Source organism: Salmo salar, chromosome ssa13, assembly GCF_905237065.1.
Source record: "Salmo salar chromosome ssa13, Ssal_v3.1, whole genome shotgun sequence".
NCBI classification, from domain to species: domain Eukaryota; kingdom Metazoa; phylum Chordata; class Actinopteri; order Salmoniformes; family Salmonidae; genus Salmo; species Salmo salar.
The window spans coordinates 12,451,837-12,473,796 of record NC_059454.1 but is presented as its reverse complement, the minus strand read 5'-3'; the positions used below and the strand labels follow the sequence as shown (position 1 = coordinate 12,473,796).

Genomic DNA, 21,960 nt, shown 5'->3' with positions numbered 1-21,960 from the left:
ATAGAGAGAGATGAGAGAGATGGAGAGAGACAGAGATGGAGAGAGACAGAGATGGAGAGAGATGGAGAGAGATGGAGAGAAAGAGAGATGGAGAGCGAGAGAGGGAGAGAGAGAGATGGAGATAAAGCCTAATACAAAGTGTTTGTAGAGACATGGAGAGAACTCATCCAGGCTCAACATGATATCTATTTTGGTTGTTGGCACACACTCAAGCGTGTGTGTATTGTCTAAGAAGAGGGGAGATGGGAGTGGGGGGATAGACTAATGTACAGCCTATAATTTCAGGGCCTCTCCTAAACTGTTTTATCCTGTCTCTGTCTGTCTGTCTGTCTGTCTGTCTCTGTCTGTCTGTCTGTCTGTCTGTCTGTCTGTCTGTCTGTCTGTCTGTCTGTCTGTCTGTCTGTCTGTCTGTCTGTCTGTCTGTCTGTCTGTCTGTCTGTCTGTCTGTCTGTCTGTCTGTGTTGGAGAGCTTTCCCAGACATCCAACACCCATGTCCCAGTCCCTGGACAGAGACCGAGGGGAGTTGATGTCATAGTCCCTCCAGAACACAACAACATTGGCTCACCGGGTTATATACTGTTTAACCGTCCTCCAACTGAAATACTTTTTAATTTCAGTATCTGTTTCTCCAGGGTGAGAGTTATTTTGATCAAAGCACAGTGTGTGAGAAGAGGACCTGTATGAGATGAGTAAGCATTAATCTCTTTCTGTCATAGGGAAATAAGTCAAAATGAAAAATCCCACTTGATGCTATAATAACATACTGGTGGAAATGGGTTGACGGTTGACTAGGCAGCAGTGTGAGTTAAATGGTTGATTAGGCAGCAGAGTGAGTTAAATGGTTGACTAGGCAGCAGTGTGAGTTAAATGGTTGATTAGGCAGCAGAGTGAGTTAAATGGTTGACTAGGCAGCAGTGTGTGTTAAATGGTTGATGGTTGACTAGGCAGCAGTGTGAGTTAAATGGTTGACTAGGCAGCAGTGTGAGTTAAATGGTTGATGGTTGACTAGGCAGCAGTGTGAGTTAAATGGTTGACTAGGCAGCAGTGTGAGTTAAATGGTTGACTAGGCAGCAGAGTGAGTTAAATGGTTGATTAGGCAGCAGAGTGAGTTAAATGGTTGATTAGGCAGCAGAGTGAGTTAAATGGTTGACTAGGCAGCAGTGTGTGTTAAATGGTTGATGGTTGACTAGGCAGCAGAGTGAGTTAAATGGTTGACTAGGCAGCAGTGTGAGTTAAATGGTTGATGGTTGACTAGGCAGCAGTGTGAGTTAAATGGTTGACTAGGCAGCAGAGTGAGTTAAATGGTTGACTAGGCAGCAGTGTGAGTTAAATGGTTGACTAGGCAGCAGAGTGAGTTAAATGGTTGACTAGGCAGCAGTGTGAGTTAAATGGTTGATGGTTGACAAGGCAGCAGTGTGAGTGAAATGGTTGACTAGGCAGCAGTGTGAGTGAAATGGTTGACTAGGCAGCAGTGTGAGTTAAATGGTTGACTAGGCAGCAGTGTGAGTGAAATGGTTAACTAGGCAGCAGTGTGAGTTAAATGGTTAACTAGGCAGCAGTGTGAGTTAAATGGTTGACTAGGCAGCAGAGTGAGTTAAATGGTTGACTAGGCAGCAGTGTGAGTGAAATGGTTGACTAGGCAGCAGTGTGAGTTAAATGGTTGACTAGGCAGCAGTGTGAGTTAAATGATGGTTGACTAGGCAGCAGTGTGAGTTAAATGGTTGACTAGGCAGCAGAGTGAGTTAAATGGTTGACTAGGCAGCAGTGTGAGTTAAATGGTTGATGGTTGACAAGGCAGCAGTGTGAGTGAAATGGTTGACTAGGCAGCAGTGTGAGTGAAATGGTTGACTAGGCAGCAGTGTGAGTTAAATGGTTGACTAGGCAGCAGTGTGAGTGAAATGGTTGACTAGGCAGCAGTGTGAGTTAAATGGTTGATGGTTGACTAGGCAGCAGCGTGAGTTAAATGGTTGACTAGGCAGCAGTGTGAGTTAAATGGTTGACTAGGCAGCAGTGTGAGTTAAATGGTTGACTAGGCAGCAGTGTGAGTTAAATGGTTGACTAGGCAGCAGAGTGAGTTAAATGGTTGATTAGGCAGCAGAGTGAGTTAAATGGTTGACTAGGCAGCAGTGTGTGTTAAATGGTTGATGGTTGACTAGGCAGCAGTGTGAGTTAAATGGTTGATGGTTGACTAGGCAGCAGTGTGAGTTAAATGGTTGACTAGGCAGCAGAGTGAGTTAAATGGTTGACTAGGCAGCAGTGTGAGTTAAATGGTTGACTAGGCAGCAGTGTGAGTTAAATGGTTGACTAGGCAGCAGTGTGAGTTAAATGGTTGACTAGGCAGCAGAGTGAGTTAAATGGTTGACTAGGCAGCAGTGTGAGTTAAATGGTTGACTAGGCAGCAGTGTGAGTTAAATGGTTAGACTAGGCAGCAGTGTGAGTTAAATGGTTGACTAGGCAGCAGAGTGAGTTAAATGGTTGACTAGGCAGCAGTGTGAGTTAAATGGTTGACTAGGCAGCAGTGTGAGTTAAATGGTTGACTAGGCAGCAGTGTGAGTTAAATGGTTGACTAGGCAGCAGAGTGAGTTAAATGGTTGACTAGGCAGCAGTGTGAGTTAAATGGTTGATGGTTGACAAGGCAGCAGTGTGAGTGAAATGGTTGATGGTTGACTAGGCAGCAGTGTGAGTTAAATGGTTGACTAGGCAGCAGTGTGAGTTAAATGGTTGACTAGGCAGCAGTGTGAGTTAAATGGTTGATGGTTGACTAGGCAGCAGTGTGAGTTAAATGGTTGACTAGGCAGCAGTGTGAGTTAAATGGTTGACTAGGCAGCAGTGTGAGTTAAATGGTTGACTAGGCAGCAGCGTGAGTTAAATGGTTGATGGTTGACTAGGCAGCAGTGTGAGTTAAATGGTTGACTAGGCAGCAGTGTGATTTAAATGGTTGATTAGGCAGCAGTGTGAGTTAAATGGTTGACTAGGCAGCAGTGTGAGTTAAATGGTTGACTAGGCAGCAGTGTGAGTTAAATGGTTGACTAGGCAGCAGTGTGAGTTAAATGGTTGACTAGGCAGCAGAGTGAGTTAAATGGTTGACTAGGCAGCAGTGTGAGTTAAATGGTTGACTAGGCAGCAGTGTGAGTTAAATGGTTGACTAGGCAGCAGTGTGAGTTAAATGGTTGACTAGGCAGCAGTGTGAGTTAAATGGTTGACTAGGCAGCAGTGTGAGTTAAATGGTTGACTAGGCAGCAGTGTGAGTTAAATGGTTGACTAGGCAGCAGAGTGAGTTAAATGGTTGACTAGGCAGCAGTGTGAGTTAAATGGTTGACTAGGCAGCAGTGTGAGTTAAATGGTTGACTAGGCAGCAGTGTGAGTTAAATGGTTGACTAGGCAGCAGTGTGAGTTAAATGGTTGATGGTTGACTAGGCAGCAGTGTGAGTTAAATGGTTGACTAGGCAGCAGAGTGAGTTAAATGGTTGATGGTTGACTAGGCAGCAGAGTGAGTTAAATGGTTGACTAGGCAGCAGTGTGAGTTAAATGGTTGATTAGGCAGCAGTGTGAGTTAAATGGTTGACTAGGCAGCAGTGTGAGTTAAATGGTTGATGGTTGACTAGGCAGCAGTGTGAGTTAAATGGTTGACTAGGCAGCAGAGTGAGTTAAATGGTTGACTAGGCAGCAGTGTGAGTTAAATGGTTGGATGGTTGACCAGGCAGCAGTGTGAGTTAAATGGTTGACTAGGCAGCAGTGTGAGTTAAATGGTTGACTAGGCAGCAGTGTGAGTTAAATGGTTGACTAGGCAGCAGTGTGAGTTAAATGGTTGATGGTTGACTAGGCAGCAGTGTGAGTTAAATGGTTGACTAGGCAGCAGTGTGAGTTAAATGGTTGATGGTTGACTAGGCAGCAGTGTGTGTTAAATGGTTGACTAGGCAGCAGAGTGAGTTAAATGGTTGACTAGGCAGCAGTGTGAGTTAAATGGTTGATGGTTGACTAGGCAGCAGTGTGAGTTAAATGGTTGACTAGGCAGCAGTGTGAGTTAAATGGTTGATGGTTGACCAGGCAGCAGTGTGAGTTAAATGGTTGACTAGGCAGCAGTGTGAGTTAAATGGTTGACTAGGCAGCAGTGTGAGTTAAATGGTTGACTAGGCAGCAGTGTGAGTTAAATGGTTGATGGTTGACTAGGCAGCAGTGTGAGTTAAATGGTTGACTAGGCAGCAGTGTGAGTTAAATGGTTGATGGTTGACTAGGCAGCAGTGTGAGTTAAATGGTTGATTAGGCAGCAGAGTGAGTTAAATGGTTGACTAGGCAGCAGTGTGAGTTAAATGGTTGATGGTTGACTAGGCAGCAGTGTGAGTTAAATGGTTGACTAGGCAGCAGTGTGAGTTAAATGGTTGACTAGGCAGCAGTGTGAGTTAAATGGTTGACGGTTGACTAGGCAGCAGTGTGAGTTAAATGGTTGACTAGGCAGCAGTGTGAGTTAAATGGTTGACGGTTGACTAGGCAGCAGTGTGAGTTAAATGGTTGACTAGGCAGCAGTGTGAGTTAAATGGTTGACTAGGCAGCAGTGTGAGTTAAATGGTTGATGGTTGACTAGGCAGCAGTGTGAGTTAAATGGTTGACTAGGCAGCAGAGTGAGTTAAATGGTTGACTAGGCAGCAGTGTGAGTTAAATGGTTGATGGTTGACTAGGCAGCAGTGTGAGTTAAATGGTTGACTAGGCAGCAGTGTGAGTTAAATGGTTGACTAGGCAGCAGTGTGAGTTAAATGGTTGATGGTTGACTAGGCAGCAGTGTGAGTTAAATGGTTGACTAGGCAGCAGTGTGAGTTAAATGGTTGATGGTTGACTAGGCAGCAGTGTGAGTTAAATGGTTGATTAGGCAGCAGAGTGAGTTAAATGGTTGACTAGGCAGCAGTGTGAGTTAAATGGTTGATGGTTGACTAGGCAGCAGTGTGAGTGAAATGGTTGACTAGGCAGCAGTGTGAGTTAAATGGTTGACTAGGCAGCAGTGTGAGTTAAATGGTTGACTAGGCAGCAGTGTGAGTTAAATGGTTGACTAGGCAGCAGTGTGAGTTAAATGGTTGACTAGGCAGCAGTGTGAGTTAAATGGTTGACTAGGCAGCAGTGTGAGTTAAATGGTTGACTAGGCAGCAGTGTGAGTTAATGATGGTTGACTAGGCAGCAGTGTGAGTTAAATGGTTGACTAGGCAGCAGTGTGAGTTAAATGGTTGACTAGGCAGCAGTGTGAGTTAAATGGTTGACTAGGCAGCAGTGTGAGTTAATTATGGTTGACTAGGCAGCAGTGTGAGTTAAATGGTTGACTAGGCAGCAGTGTGAGTTAAATGGTTGATGGTTGACTAGGCAGCAGTGTGAGTTAAATGGTTGACTAGGCAGCAGTGTGAGTTAAATGGTTGACTAGGCAGCAGTGTGAGTTAAATGGTTGACTAGGCAGCAGTGTGAGTTAAATGGTTGACTAGGCAGCAGTGTGAGTTAAATGGTTGACTAGGCAGCAGTGTGAGTTAAATGGTTGACTAGGCAGCAGTGTGAGTTAAATGGTTGACTAGGCAGCAGTGTGAGTTAAATGGTTGATTAGGCAGCAGAGTGAGTTAAATGGTTGACTAGGCAGCAGTGTGAGTTAAATGGTTGACTAGGCAGCAGTGTGAGTTAAATGGTTGACTAGGCAGCAGTGTGAGTTAAATGGTTGACTAGGCAGCAGAGTGAGTTAAATGGTTGACTAGGCAGCAGTGTGAGTTAAATGGTTGACTAGGCAGCAGAGTGAGTTAAATGGTTGACTAGGCAGCAGTGTGAGTTAAATGGTTGACGGTTGACTAGGCAGCAGTGTTGGTTTCTCATCTCAGCAGCTCTCTGCCATTTTCTCCTCCTACCCATACATGGACAGGCAGGGCCAGGGAGGAATGCAGGCCAGGCTGACAGCTGAGAAGGAGGCGTATCTCAGAGCTAAGAAAGTACTGCTATATTCTAGCCCCAGACTACTTTTTATTTATTTACTGAACCTTTATTTAACTAGGCAAGTCATTTATTATTTACAATGACGGCCTACACCTGCCAAACCCGGACGATGCTGGGCCAATTGTGTGCCGCCCTATAGGACTCCCAATCACTGCCGGTTGTGATACATCCTGAAATCGAACCAGGGTGTCTGTAGTGACGCCTCTAGCACTGAGATGCAGTGCCTTAGACCGCTGCGCTACTTGGGAGCCCACTACTAGGAGATAGTGCTGTTGTATAGCCTACCCACAGACCAGTCGAGGTTGAGATACAAGCCCTGTTTTTGAGCTATTAGCCTAGCCTAGTATTAGCCACAGACCAGACGTCCTTCTGTTGAGCTAGCCTAGCCACAGATTAGGAGAGGTTGAGATACAAGACCTGTCATTGAGCTATTAGCCTAGCTTAGCATTAGCCACAGACCAGAAGAACAAGTCCTACTGTTGAGCTAGGTGCTATCAAGTAGAAACATCTGCCACTTACACGATTGAATGAGAAATTTGGCAGAATTAAAGAGATCAAATCCATAAAAATGTAATGTGCTCTGAACATCATTATAATTCTCAGTCAACAGGACATTTCAGTGATTGTTTCCTCTCATCTGCTTTGGACTATACTGAACTGCACATGTACTCTGCACTGCTAATGTGGTATATTATGTGTATAATAATAGTTATTTCCACCTCTTCCGAAAACAAGTGTAATTAGTTTAGACTGAACAGCTCCCAGCACTCTCTCTGGTCTGCAGTCGGCCTTGCCCAGGCTAATCTGCCTGTAATGGCCTGGACCAGATGGGCTTTTCTCACCTCATCTCTCTCTCTCTCTCTCTGTACAGTAATCGTCTTCTACGCTAAACCCCATTGCCTGTCCTGGCACTCTCTGGAGAGACGGCTGTGCCTGTCAGCTGGTGAGGGAGTGTAAAGAATAAAAACCTCCAGTCGTTGTCTCCACGGTGAGAGCAGCAGGGACCTGATCTCTTTGACATGTCACTGGGTTGTGTTTGGAGACAGACAGGGGGCGGATGGCGATGTGACATCAAGAAGAAACATTCCAATCTGACTGGGTGACAAAGACGAAAAGGAATCTGCTGTCAGCACCTTCCTGGGTGTAAACACTGGAACCAATCACCAAGACAAACACAATCACATACAGTACACGCATACACAGACAGACAGTCATAAAATATGAAAGGGAGAATGCACCCCTCCAAAGAGACAGCTATGGAGGTGATGCTACAGTACATCTAGAACACTTGTTTTTAGATAGTTGATGGCAGCATTTGGAGCTCTTGGCACAGCTTGCGTGGGAAGTGAGTAAACGAATTAGAGTAACGCTGCAGACAGACAAACGTCCCTGCTTGGCATGCTGTTCCTGACCTGAATGTGGGTGTGGCTTTGAGTAAGCACAGGGAAGTATAGAACTGGCACAGAGCAAACTAGGCTCCACAGAGCAAACTAGCCTCCACAGAGCAAACTAGCCTCCACAGGGCAACAGAAAGTCAAACTAGCCTCCGCAGGGGAGGAGAAAGTCAAACTAGCCTCCACAGAGCAAACTAGCCTCCACAGGGCAGGAGAAAGTCAAACTAGCCTCCACAGAGCAAACTAGCCTCCACAGAGCAAACTAGGCTCCACAGAGCAAACTAGGCTCCACAGAGGAAACTAGGCTCCACAGAGCAAACTAGGCTACACAGAGGAAACTAGGCTCCACAGAGGAAACTAGGCTCCACAGAGGAAACTAGCCTACACAGGGCAGCAGAAAGTCAAACTAGCCTCCACAGGGGAGGAGAAAGTCAAACTAGCCTCCACAGGGGAGGAGAAACTCAAACTAGCCTCCACAGGGGAGGAGAAAGTCAAACTAGCCTCCACAGGGGGAGAAAACTAGCACAGGAGAAAGTCAAACTAGCCTCCACAGGGGAGGAGAAAGTCAAACTAGCCTCCACAGGGGAGGAGAAACTCAAACTAGCCTCCACAGGGGAGGAGAAAGTCAAACTAGCCTCCACAGGGCAGGAGAAAGTCAAACTAGCCTCCACAGGGGAGGAGAAAGTCAAACTAGCCTCCACAGTGCAGGAGAAAGTCAAACTAGCCTCCACAGAGCAAACTAGACTCCACAGGGGAGGAGAAAGTCAAACTAGCCTCCACAGGGCAGGAGAAAGTCAAACTAGCCTCCACAGAGCAAACTAGACTCCACAGGGGAGGAGAAAGTCAAACTAGCCTCCACAGAGCAAACTAGACTCCACAGGGGAGGAGAGAGTCAAACTAGCCTCCACAGGGCAGGAGAAAGTCAAACTAGCCTCCACAGGGCAGCAGAAAGTCAAACTAGCCTCCACAGGGCAGGAGAAAGTCAAAATAGCCTCCACAGGGCAGCAGAAAGTCAAACTAGCCTCCACAGGGCAGGAGAAAGTCAAACTAGCCTCCACAGGGCAGCAGAAAGTCAATAGCCTTTGATTTTAATCCCTCCCACTAATTAGTTTATATTTACTCCTCCCTCCCCTCTCTCTCTCTGGTCTCTCTCTCCTTCCTCCCCTCTCTCTCTCTTTTTCTCCTCCCTCCCCTCTCTCTATGGTCTCTCTCTCCTCCCTCCCCTCTCTCTATGGTCTCTCTCTCCTCCCTCCCCTCTCTCTATGGTCTCTCTCTCCTCCCTCCCCTCTCTCTATGGTCTCTCTCTGTCCTCCCTCCACTCTCTATCTGGGCTCTCTCTCTTATCCCTCGCCTTTCTCTCTGGTCTTTGTCTCTCCTCCATCGCCTCTCTCTCTGGTCTCTCTCTCTCCTCCCTCCCCTCTCTCTCTGGTCTCTTCTAATGAGCCATCCACTCCCACATCCAGAGTAAAGCGCCTCTCTCCTCCTTCCTCTCCTCCCTTCCAGCATGGAATCCTGGGAATCTCCATGTAGATGGTGATTCCCCGGGGGGGGGGGCAGATTGTCCAAGTAGGGATGTAAAGCAGAACTCCTGAGTGACCCTTGTTACCGTAGTGCTGCGCTGAGAGAGCCCTGCCTAGTTACTTACCCAGTTGTTAAGAGTAACGGGGCCTGCCACAGAGAAGCATCTGCTCCTGCTGGGTGTAAATCACCCTGGCTCTTCCACTCCGGTCTCCAGAGTCCTGTTACAGCCCCGGACCCTTGCCATACCTCCTATGCTCTTTGGTACTCCCAAGTCCCAGACCTGCTCAGTCACCAGCCCCTGGCCATGCTATTATTCAGTGTAAGTCTACGTGAGCAGTCAGACACACATGTGCAGCAGATGTTGGCTGCAGCCAGCCAGTCAAGTGGCTGTGAGTTTGATTTACTGACTAGTGCTCTCCGTTTGCCCTTTCACTAGCTGGAGTGACGGATGGAGAATCACTCAAATTCTCCACTGGAGCCAGACATTAGCAAGAAAAAAGTATCACTTTTATTTAACCTGTTGGGGCTAGGGGGCAGTATTTGCACGGCCGGATAAAAAACGTACCCGATTTAATCTGGTTACTACTCCTGCCCAGAAACTAGAATATGCATATAATTAGTAGATTTGGATAGAAAACACTCTAAAGTTTCTAAAATTGTTTGAATGGTGTCTGTGAGTATAACAGAGCTCATATGGCAGGCCAAAACCTGAGAAGATTCCATGCAGGACGTGCCCTGTCTGACAATTTGTTGTCCTTCTAGGTTATCTCTATCAAAAATACAGCATCTCTGCTGTAACGTGACATTTTCTAAGGCTTCCATTGGCTCTCAGACGGCGCCAGAAAGTGGAATGAAAGCTCTGCAGTCTCTGGACTAAGTACAGCAGCTCTGTTTCTTACTGGCCTGCCTGGGGACAGTGACACTGTTCATGTGAATTCTCCATTTTGTTCTTTCAGTCTTTGAACGAATACAACGTCGCCCGGTTGGAATATTATCACTATTTTATGAGAAAAATCTCATAAAAATGTATTTGAAACAGCGTTTGACATGCTTCGAAGTACGGTAATGGAATATTTTGAAATTTTTTGTCACGAAATGCACCCGCGCGTCACCCTTCGGATAGTTACCTGAACGCATGAACAAAACTGAGATATTTCAATATAACTATGGATTATTTAGAACCAAAACAACATTTGTTGTTGAAGTAGAAGTCCTGGGAGTGCATTCTGACGAAGAACAGCAAAGGTAATCCAATTTTTCTTATTGTAAATCTGAGTTTGGTGAGGGCCAAACTTGGTGGGTGTCAAATTAGCTATCTACTCAGAATATTGCAAAATGTGGTTTCCCCCGAAAAGCTATTTTAAAATCTGACACCGCGATTGCATAACGGAGTTCTGTATCTATAATTCTTAAAATAATTGTTATGTATTTTGTCAACGTTTATCGTGAGTAATTTAGTAAATTCACCGGAAGTTTGCGGTGGGTATGCTAGTTCTGAACATCACATGCTAATGTAAAAAGCTGTTTTTTGATGTAAATATGAACTTGATTGAACAAAACATGCATGTATTGTATAACATAATGTCCTAGGAGTGTCATCTGATGAAGATCATCAAAGGTTAGTGCTGCATTTAGCTGTGGTTTTGGTTTTTGTGACATATATGCATGCTTTGAAAATGGCTGTGTGATTGTTTTTGGCAGGGTACTCTCCTGACATAATCTAATGTTTTGCTTTCGCTGTAAAGCCTTTTTGAAATCGGACAGTGTGGTTAGATTAACGAGAGTCTTGTCTTTAAAATGGTGTAAAATAGTCATATGTTTGAGAAATTGAAGTTATAGTATTTATGAGGTATTTGTATTTGAGGACAAAGGCTATTTTAAGGTTACAATTAGGGTTGAAATTAGGTTAGGGTTACGGGTTAAGGCTAGGGTAAGATTTAGGGTTAGGGGTTGGGAAAATATGATTTTAAATGGAAATACGTGTGTGTGTGTGTGTGTGTGTGTGTGTGTGTGTGTGTGTGTGTGTGTGTGTGTGTGTGTGTGTGTGTGTGTGTGTGTGTGCGTGTGTGTGTACTGTGTATGACTGAGCCTGAACATGCCTCCGTTCATATGTGTGATGGTAGGAAGTCATTTTTCTTTCCATTTCAGTTGAACCAAGACCAGCAGCTGACCCTTCCTGTCCCTTGGGACACAGAGAGATGACCTGGGTAAGCCAGACACTTCCTGTCATTTCTCTCCAGGTATCACTAGAGATGAGTAATGAAACAAGGAAGAGGTAAGAAATCTCACTTACAGATGGCTGCAACATACCTTAAACCCCTAAGGAAGACATACACCTTCTGGCCACATGTTCACAATTTCACACAACCTACATCCACATAAAGAGTTTATTTCCAAAACGCTACATCCACCAATTTTTCACATTTGTGTTTTTTCATCAGAAATGATTGCTTATGGGTACCTTCATGTGTTTGTAAAGTATTACCGTTGCCAGATGTTTTATTTAAATGTTTTAGATGTGTATGAAAATGTGTTTTTTGCTAAACGCTATATCTATTGTTTAGCTGGAATGGAATGTTCGCACTCTCTATATTTTACAGTTTTTTGTGGTTGTCTCACCTAGCTATTTTAAAGGGATACTTTGGGATTTTGGCAATGAGATCCTTTATCTACTTCCCCAGAGTCAATTTAGGATACCATTTGTATGTCTCTGTTGTCTAGTATGAAGGAAGTTAGAGGTAGTTTCGCAAGGGCAATGACTGGAAGTCTTAGCAATTGTGCTAGCGTTAGTTAGCAACATCCTTCAAACTGCACGCACTAGTCCCATTTTCACAGTATACCTGGAGATATAATTGCTTCGTCACCTCACTTTGTTACCTATACTTGATCTATTCTAAATCATTTATAAACATTGAATATAAATGACTGAAGACATGAGAAGTAAATTAGAAAGTCTGTTGGTTATGTTGCTTGTCTAAAGTACTATTTGCCAGTCTAAAGCAGTACTATTTGCCAGTTTAAAGCAGTACTATTTGCCAGTCTAAAGCAGTACTATTTGCCAGTTTAAAGCTGTACTATTTGTCAGTTTAAATCTGTACTATTTGTCAGTCTAAATCTGTACTATTTGTCAGTCTAAATCTGTACTATTTGTCAGTCTAAATCTGTACTATTTGTCAGTCTAAATCTGTAGTATTTGTCAGTCTAAATCTGTACTATTTGTCAGTCTAAAGCAGTACTATTTGTCAGTTTAAAGCAGTACTATTTGTCAGTTTAATGCAGTACTATTTGCCAGTCTAAAGCAGTACTATTTGTCAGTTTAAATCTGTACTATTTGTTAGTTTAAAGCGGTACTATTTGCCAGTCTGAATCTGTACTATTTGTCAGTTTAAAGCAGTACTATTTGCCAGTCTGAATCTGTACTATTTGCCAGTCTAAGCAGTACTATTTGCCACTCTGAAGCAGTACTGTTTGCCAGTCTGAAGCAGCACTTACAAATGTTTGTGTGAGAGTTCTCTTGTAGCATGTGGAGGGGCGTGGCCACCAAGCGCACAGGTGACCATTGTCTGCTCATTAAGGGACATTCCGTTACTAATTGGGGTACTAATCGGGGGGGAAAGAGTTTCTGCTCTAGTCCAGCTCTTTTAAAGGTATTCTATATATGTCTGTATCGTACAGGTTATAGTATCTACACTGTTATTGTATTGTTGTTTACTTTGCTAAGTGTTTATTGGCTTAGTTTGACAAAGTGTTTTCTATTAATACAAGTGTTTCCTGTCACCTGGTCTCTGCCAGGGTATATACTGTATACTCAGGTGTAGAGCTTTATGGGAGTGGAAGATGGCCGTCTGGCTCTGCATGGTGGGTTAGTTAGGGTTGTTCTGAGCCCTAAGGGGCTCGCCAGACTGATCTTCAGTCTTTATAGTCATTTGACTAGTTTAAAAAAAAAAAGTGCATTATTTACTTTCAGTTTATTATTTATTTTCAGCCTGGTCCAGCATTTTGTTGGATGATTTGTATATTTTGTAAATACCTGCATTGGCTCCAAGAGCCTTAAAATAAAAACCCTGCGCTGGGTCTTCTGCTTCCTGCCTCACCAACACCAGCCAGACAGCTCCAACCATCCAGGACAAGTACAGGGTTCTATCAATTGAATTGTCTGCATTTTTATGTATATATATTTTTTCCCCAACCCTACCATCTCTACCCTGATTGGAGTAAACTAACGGACAACAATACTTCTACTGCTTGTTACAGCTATTTTTGCTCACATGTACAGTGCATCTAGTTACATAATTAGACATATATTCCTACTTTTCGCAATAGCTGGATTTTACTCTTTCTGTAAGTGCTGAATTTTCACCCACAGTGGCCAATCCACTATTCATTGTGATCTTACCTCTGATGTTCACAGATTAACACATCTTTCCAAGTATAATGACATTTTACTATTTTATTTTGCAACACATCACTCCATTTTACTGTGATGTCTTACAAAGGTCCTGAACCTTCCTATTTGTAAAATGTCTAGTGATATTGCCCTAAAAATAAATGCTTTAGCCAAGAGTATAATGATATATCCCATTGACTGATGGTGGTTTTTCAGATCCCCTAACAACACAGTTTGCAGGTCAATCTGAAACCGGACATTATGACGTAACAACCATTCCTGGACTCCAAAAGCGAGCCACCGATGGACAATACCAGAAAATATGTTCTATAGATTCTGTTTCCTAGTGGCAGTCTGCACAGGGCTGACTGTTATATACCCCATATATTGAGAATTATTTTTGTTGCAAGTATTTTATATAATAGCTTAAATTGAAATGAACGGATTGATGTGTCAATTGTTTATATTTCAGTTCAAAGACCCGATGCCAAGGTAGTGGGACATCAAACTTTAATTTTATAAGCCATTGCTGTCAAACCATTTTACTTTAAGTAAAACTGATATATTTTTAGATTTATACTAATCATTTTAAGCCATAAGGATTTTCAATGGGTGGCAGATAGACTAATTAGTCTATTCTTCCAATTTTATGGCAGAGCCGTTTTTTTATAATTTTGTATTGAGAATACACCTCCATACACTGTTACATGCTTGTGTGACACAATTTTACCGTCCTTGTTTACAATGTCCTTCATAAATATTACGGGAATTACATCACAACTCTGGTTTCCTGAGAGAGAAAAAAAATCGGTATTCCAAAAATGAATTGGAGACAAACCCCTGTTCCAGCTGGGCCAAACGGACAGTTATCTAACGAGTGATCTAACCTTTTATTTAACCCACCACCCCATCATAAATACAGAGGGTCCATGTGCTAACCTGTAGAGTATCTCGGGCTCTTTGTCTACATGTCAAGGTGCAATCGTAATAACATAATAAGAGCACCTCCAACTTCAAGAATCAGGCTAGGCTACATACACTATATATACAAAAGTATGTGGACTCCCCTTCAAATGAGTGAATTCGGCAATTTCAGTCACGCCCGTTGATGACAGGTGTATAAAATCGAGCACACAGCCATGCAATCTCCATAGACAAACATTGGCTGTAGAATGGACTTACTGAAGAGCTCAGTGACTTTCAACGTGACACTGTCATAAGATGCCACCTTTCTAACAAGTCAGTTTGTCAAATTTCTGCCCTGCTAAAGCTGCCCCGGTCAACTGTAAGTGCTGTTATTGTGAAGTGGAAACGTCTAGGAGCAGCTGCGAAGTGGTAGGCCACACAAGCTCACAGAACGGGCCCGCCGGGTGCTGAAGCGTATAAAAACCGTCTGTCCTCGGTTGCAACACTCCCTACCGAGTTCCAAACTGACTCTGGGAGCAATGTCAGCACAAGAACTGTTTGTAATTTCAGATTGCATATCTTGTTCACATGCATTGTTTCTGAAGTGCTTACTACACACACACACACAGTGAAGTAAGGTTGGCTTCAGGAGAATTTACATATTGACTTCAAGTTCCATATAAGGGCATATTGTGACGTTTCTATGTAGCACGGTTTTTCCCCACGAGGGCGCACATGCTCAGTTGTTACCCATCTCCACTGCTGTGGTAGTCGGCTACATGGGATAATGACATGAAATAAACCGCAACTGTTAAAGGTGGAAACGTACACATTTCCTGACTCATAACCAATAGTACTTTGACAAAAATAGCAAATTCGGCCCGTATGCTTTCAATAAAACAATGAATTTGTCCACAATTCGCAGATTTCTGAATCATGAATTCACTGGCAACGGGAGCAGAGTGACGCCTGCATCCAGCAATGTTACGAGTTACATGATCCGTTTTTTGCAGCTCTTTCAGTAGGGCACTACAGGGAGAGAGAGGGGCAGAGTGTAAATTCCAGTGAAAATAGTTTCAATGTATGGAATCACTTTGGAGTTTCTGGATTTTGGATGAACTTCTCCTTTAAGATGAATACACTTCCTGTAAGTAACTCTTGATGAGAACATCTGCTAAATGACAAAAACATTTGAAATGTTTTACATACAGATCTCATATTACTGTATTGAATTATTAAAATATATATATACAGTATCAGTCAAAAGTTTGGACACACCTACTCATTCAAGGGTTTTTCTTTATTTTTTTTTACTATTTTCTACATTGTAGAATAATAGTGAAGACATCAAATCTAGGAAATAGCACATGTGAGAAATGTATCATGTGAGAAATGTATCATTTGTAAAAAAAATGTATGTTACAATTTAATGTGTAAAATCAAGCACTACTGCTTTCTCTAAGAGTGAGGGAGATGTATAGCATTTTGCAAAATAACATGATTATTTGTCTCTCTGAAATGAAACCATCAAGTGATGGATTTTGAACAAATACATGTCTGTCATTGAACAATCCCATGCAATGATTAAATAGTGAAAACACACCAATCTCTTTCATAAGTTCTTTAAAAAAAAATGCTAATTTACCAACATTTCTGAAAATGGATATATAGTGTTTTGGAATGAAACTCTTCACCTGTAATACCAAACTAAATCAGCCGTCTTAGCTCTCCCTATGGGGTATCCCTATGGGGGTATCCCTATGGGGGTATCCCTATGGGTGTATCTATATACCAGTCAATTACAGGTGAGCACTGACCTGTCTTTATGACCACATGAAACAGCTAGTTAGGGTTTAAAGGTGAGTGTTTTTTTTACTAGGCAACCATCTGTCCCTTGATATTATAACTGAGGCAGTGGAGTCTGGAGACTGTGCAGGGAGAAGGAGGGCAGGGGAGGGTCTCAGTGAAACAATAGTGGACTGACCATCCCCCTCAGGCTCCATAATGAACGTCATGTCCACTCTTAAATGCAGGTGTATTTAAGACGTATGACAGAGCCTATCATCATACAATAGAGCTTGGTTGTAGATGCATACAGCAGTGAGATGAAGAGGCAGAAGCTGGGCAGGCCTGGAGGGGCCACACAGTCCAGGCTTTCTCCTCCCCCCCCTGGGCCTTGTCTGTTACATTTCTTAAGAGTGGGAGTAGACCAGAAAGCAGCCCATCTTTCCAAGAAGACAGGTAGACAGTAGAGGAACAGCTAATTGGAACACTGTGGGAGGGGGTTCAACTGTGGTTAAAGCTTGAGGAGAATGTATGATCTCATATGGTTTTAACATGTAAGACCACAGCAAGACAGGGCTATGGCCATCAATCAGCGGAGACAAAAAGGCTGAGATAGAAAAAATTATATATTGTAACCTTCATTCATACACCCACTGTTTCAAGTGACAACTGGTAGGAAACAATCCCAACTTTTACCTGACGCATTGTGTTTTCACTCTAAACTTCAAGTGCACTTACTTTGTTATACACAACCTCAACTTGACCCTGACAACCATTCACTATCGATGAAGTACAAGCCCCGAAACACAGTTCACAATAGGTACTGTGTTATCCTAAGATATATGACCTTATCAAGTACACTGGGGTCAGGTTAAACATGATACCAACAGTGACAGTCACCCTCTTGATCTTAGAGAGAACATCTCCTCCTCCTCATCACCCCCCCCCACCTCATTGCCCTCCTCCTCATCGTCCTCCCCCTCATCATCCTCCTCATCTTCCTCATCCTCCTTTTTTCGCAGAGAAAAGTCCCTGCCCACCACCCTTCTTCTCTCTCATAACCCCCCCCCCTCTCTCTCTCCCCCTCTCCTCCTGGTTTCTGCGGTTGGCTTTAACTGGCCCATTGTTCTTGAATCCACGAGATCCGGAGTCTCGCCCACAGAGGGGCTCCCAACACTGGGCACCAGCCTGTACCTGTCCTTCACCTGCACACAAAACCCACCCCGGTGCTCCAGGAGACTAGGAGAAACTATGTAACAGAGGCTTTAGTTCTATAAGGAATGCTTCTGTCCTCTTTCATGTAAGCCTGAACACTCGTCACCAACCTACATTCTTTCAAAGGGAGATTTATTCACAAAAGAACAGTTTGTTCAGCCTTTTCTTCTCTCCTTTCACTCCACAGTAAAGAAGGTCCCTGTTCACGGTCTTTCTTAACACAGCTGCTGTTCCCCGTCTACTAATCGCTACAATGGGGGTTCACGTGCAGAATCACCTGCAAGGCTTTTCAGAATGACTGGGTGGAGACCACTGTGACACAAATGACCCAATGAAGACCAGTTACATTTGGAGTGTGAGACAGGAGCCTCAGCTGTCAACGATCTATTGAAAATAGAGACACCCCCCCTCCCCCCGTACTGCTCTTTAAAATCCCCAGCCCTCTCATCCTCTAACATCTTCTGAGGAGGAGGAGGAGGAGGAGGAGGAGGAGGAGGAGGAGGAGGAGGAGAGGAGCAAAGTGAAAGGGAGAGGAGAGAGAGAAGAGCTGAGCTTTGTCCATCTGATCAGCCAGTCCCTTTCACCCACACACGAAAAGTAATTAACCTAGTCTGGCCCAATGATGTGTGGAGATGGAAATGACCCCTGACCTCCAGAGGTCACACACAGAGGCGTCAGGGTTCTGAAGAGATCACTCTGTATCTCTATAATGACAGACTGCTGGGTAGACTACACTCACAAGTAGAACCCTCTAACAAAGCCCAGTCCTCAGCCTCGGATTAAATACCCCCCCCCAACCCACACACCCTGTGATGCTGTAACAACAACATCGTTGGTGGGGTGGACTGGCTCCATTTGCGGATTCAGCTGGGCTGTTTTAGGAGAACCATAAACAACAAACAGAGTTGATGGTTAGCCTCCCCAAAGCACAAAGTCCCACCCCGACACCTCTCCAACACCACCCAGGAAGACAGGGGAATTTAGCACCAAGGACAGTGGCCCAACTGTGAACTGAGAAGTGACCCCTGAGGAGGGGAATGGGGATCCCCCCCAAAAAACACGGCATCTTGTCTCAGAGCTGGAGACAGTAAACACAAGCCTCTGCCTCCCTCTGTCCTGTCCTTCAGCCATGTAGGCTATAGGAGATCTGTACAGGTTTCTGTCCATTTGTTTTCATTCTGGATGCTTCAGGTACCCACATTTTGCTGTGATTTTAACCTTTAAATTCTACATCGCAAGTTCACAACACATATATTCAACAGTATAAATGACAGAACCACTGAGCAGTTTACAACTCATACCGTTTTCCTTGCATCATTAGGCCGTTGGTTGGCATAGGAAAATGTTAATTGCCTTCAAAGCGCTCAGCGCAAACGCTACTTACCGCAGATGAAAATGACCAGTGTCACGTGCATGGCTTTATGGTCATCAGTCAATCAATCCCCTTTGAAGTGTAGATTCAGACTGAAAATGTTACATAGACATAGTCTGGTATGAATCATTTTACACGTCAACGCAATCAATGAAGATCCGACAGAACGTTTTGATTCCACACGTATTTCAAAAGAAAAACACTATGATAAACTAGTACGGCATTAGAATGTATAGGTTCCAGGTTGGAAGGTTTACTGTAATATAACAACGTTATTCAACTGTAATAAATTATTTCAGAGAGATTAAAAATAAAACTTACACCCTTTATATCAGTAGGTTTGATCCCCGTATTTTAAATCAACTCGAATGCTGCGAGTCCCCCTGTTAAATTGAATGCGAGGTTGAGCAGAGTTAGCAGTGTGATCTGAAGTCTGGCGACCACTCTCCAAAGTTCTGTCCTGAGTCTCGTTTGATGGAAACTCCGCAGCGGATCTTCTTTCGTAGGAATGGACTCGCACTTCTGGCTACTCGAGTTCTGATCACGTCTGACTGGGGGGTTGCATATGTTTATTGTAGTGTAATAACGCCGAAACAAAAATCCACTTATAAAACGGTTTAACCCTTGTGGGGTGTTCATGTTTTTGTTTTTTACCCAATGTTCGCGGGTATGATGGACGTACAACATTATTGGGTTTTTAAAACAATACAGCCATAACAATTGACGTAAAATATGTCATACTTAATACTTAGCTAATATTTGGTTAATATATGCCATTTACCTCTGCTAGATCACATTTATCAATAAAAGCGCTATTCATTATTTTAATTAAAATGTGATTTTTGTCAGTAAAAATCAATTATAATCAATACATGCGTGGAATAAATCATGTTTATCTTGAACAAATATAAATGAAACAAGGTTTTCATCACTATTGATGTTTATTGCTTTGAACTGAACAAATTGGAAGAACAAACTTTACATACAGTATTTTATGGAAATGATAAATGAGCCCCATTGAACACAAATTAAGGCCGTTCTACACACCACATGAGGGACAGAGTTTTACTGTGTGTGTGTTGCAAATGAATTTCTTTCACTTGATGCATGTGTACTGTGTCTTCCTGTCCTTCTTGGGTCCACACACATCGCAACGTTTCTTCTTGTTGCTACCGGCTGCAGTCCAGAATGATGAAAACACTTAGTTCAGAAATTTGACTAACATCTCACTCACTCACTCACTCACTCACTCACTCACTCACTCACTCACTCACTCACTCACTCACTCACTCACTCACTCACTCACTCACTCACTCACTCACTCACTCACTCACTCACTCACACACTCACTCACTCACTCACTCACTCACTCACTCACTCACTCACTCACTCACTCACTCACTCACTCACATATATAGTTACAGCAGGCCGAGGTAGGAGAGTCACACACACACAGACAACAACATCACTCACACTTACTATTGGAGTTGTTGGTTCTGTGGGTCGGGCGGATGGGGCACCAGCATCCTCCTCCTGAATCCTCCTCACGATGGCTGCAGAAGCTGGGGTCCTTGGGATATGTTGCCTCCTCTGGATTTGAGGTCTTACCAATGCCTTGCCCAGCTCCTCGAGAAAGAGCTGTCTCCTCTGGAGCTTCCCTCTGTTCCAATCTGGATTCAACGCCATCCAGATGACAAACGCGTTGTACGCTGAGATGTCCAAGATGTTGAAGAATATCACAGGTGGCCAGCATAGGTCTCTTCTTTTGCAGCTGTAGCCAGTCACCATCTTGTCTAAATTGTCCACCCCTCCTTTTTTGGCATTATAATCCATTATGATTTAGATTTTTGCTGTTCCTGGCCACAGATTCTCCCATCCCTATGCAGCGTTCTCATGAGTAGCACATTTTTGCCTTTCTTTGGCACGTAGGACACTAGGGATGTGTCGGCCGTGAACACAAACTTAGAGAAATTGATAGGCCTGTTCCGTGTATTCAACAGCTAACATCGTCAGCTTCCTCTTGAGGAGCTCCTGTCCCAGCTTGTGCGAAGTAAAAATGTTATCGCATGTGATGTTGTGGCCATGAAGTCCCTTTGTCACGTCCAGGACAACCCACATCCCTTGGTTCTTCTCAGAGCCTCCTCTATCTGGCTTCTCCGTATACACTTGCAAGTTCCAGACATATGATGAAGCGGCATCACAGGCAGCCCAGATCTTCATTCCATATTTTGTGGGTTTAGACGGTATGTACTGCCTAAAGGGGCAGCGGCCCCTAAACGGCATAAGCTGCTCATCAACAGTAACGTTGGGCCCAGCGTTGTAAAACATGGGAGGCGGTCCACCTACTTGTCCCACACTGACCAGACTGCAGCTAGCTTGTCTCTCTGCCGCCGAGCTGGTCTGGTGTCTCGGTTATCGAAGCGGATAATCCTGGAAATAATGTAGAAGTTTTCCAGAGACATTGTTGCACGAAAAAGTTCTGCCAATTTTTGCATCCCACAGGGATTCTGTATATTCCCCAATGGATCTGAAAAAAAAAACAGCAAGGACAAGAACCCCCAAAAATGCATGTAAATGAATTTGGCCCACCACCTACCATCTCTCTTCAAAAACACGCCTTTCCTCCAAATTAGTGCAGTCCAGAATGATTTTGTGGATGGTGTCTGGGATGAACAGTTCAAAAGAAGACTTTATGTCCTGCATCCGCGTCGGCCCTGGTTGCATCCTTATCACAGTGGCAGCCATGTGGGGTGGCTCATTCCTTGGGCAAGAAGATTATCCAATTTCACAATTTTTTGACACTCCTATTTCTCCTCCTGCAGGCTGCTGATGAGCTAGTTGCTGACGGGCTGATCCTTGGGCTGGCTGAGGGTCAATCTCATCCTCTTCCTCAAACTCACAGTCAGACTCCAAATTGACAGAGACATGATCCTCATATTCGGAAAAGCCTTCATCTTCCAAAGTGGAAGACTTATTTCTAAGGGCCTCTGAGCAGAGATTGTTTTTGCCATACTGATTAATTGTGGTAAGGAGCCAAACATGCAAAGCTATTTATTTGTTGTGTTCCTCCCCCACTGTGTACCTGGCTGGGGTAGATTGTGGGAAAATAAAGATTTTTTTTTTTTTACAATGTATTGAAATAATGTATCAAAAGAATGTACTGTAATAACATTGTGCAGGTTCCCGCAATACATTGTGTAGTTTCACACACTACAAAGGGTAAAGAGTGTGAAAAAAGTGGGAGACAAACAGGTTATTGGTGCTACTGTATATTGAAACAGCAGGACCAGGGAGGAGGAAGACAGCGTGAAGGCACACAGCAAACCTTTTTGTTAAATGTTTCATTGTTTCACCTACACACACACTCAGGTTGATTTTTATTTTATTTTTGTTAACATTGAAAATGGGTCCCACAGACCCAAAC

General features: G+C 43.7%; 1 protein-coding gene across 1 annotated transcript in view; it reads right to left on the bottom strand.

Annotated features, from left to right (window-relative positions):
- LOC106566459 (laminin subunit beta-2) overlaps positions 1 to 19,017 on the bottom strand; it is a 66,925-nt gene extending 47,908 nt beyond the window's left edge. The window contains exons 1-2 of the mRNA XM_014134514.2: positions 18,858 to 19,017; positions 18,549 to 18,628 (exon numbers count right to left, since the gene is read on the bottom strand). Coding sequence (XP_013989989.2) covers positions 18,549 to 18,579 — 31 coding nt within the window. The 5' untranslated portion in view covers positions 18,580 to 18,628; positions 18,858 to 19,017. The remainder of the gene's footprint in view (positions 1 to 18,548; positions 18,629 to 18,857) is intronic.
- Positions 19,018 to 21,960: the final 2,943 nt, after the last annotated feature.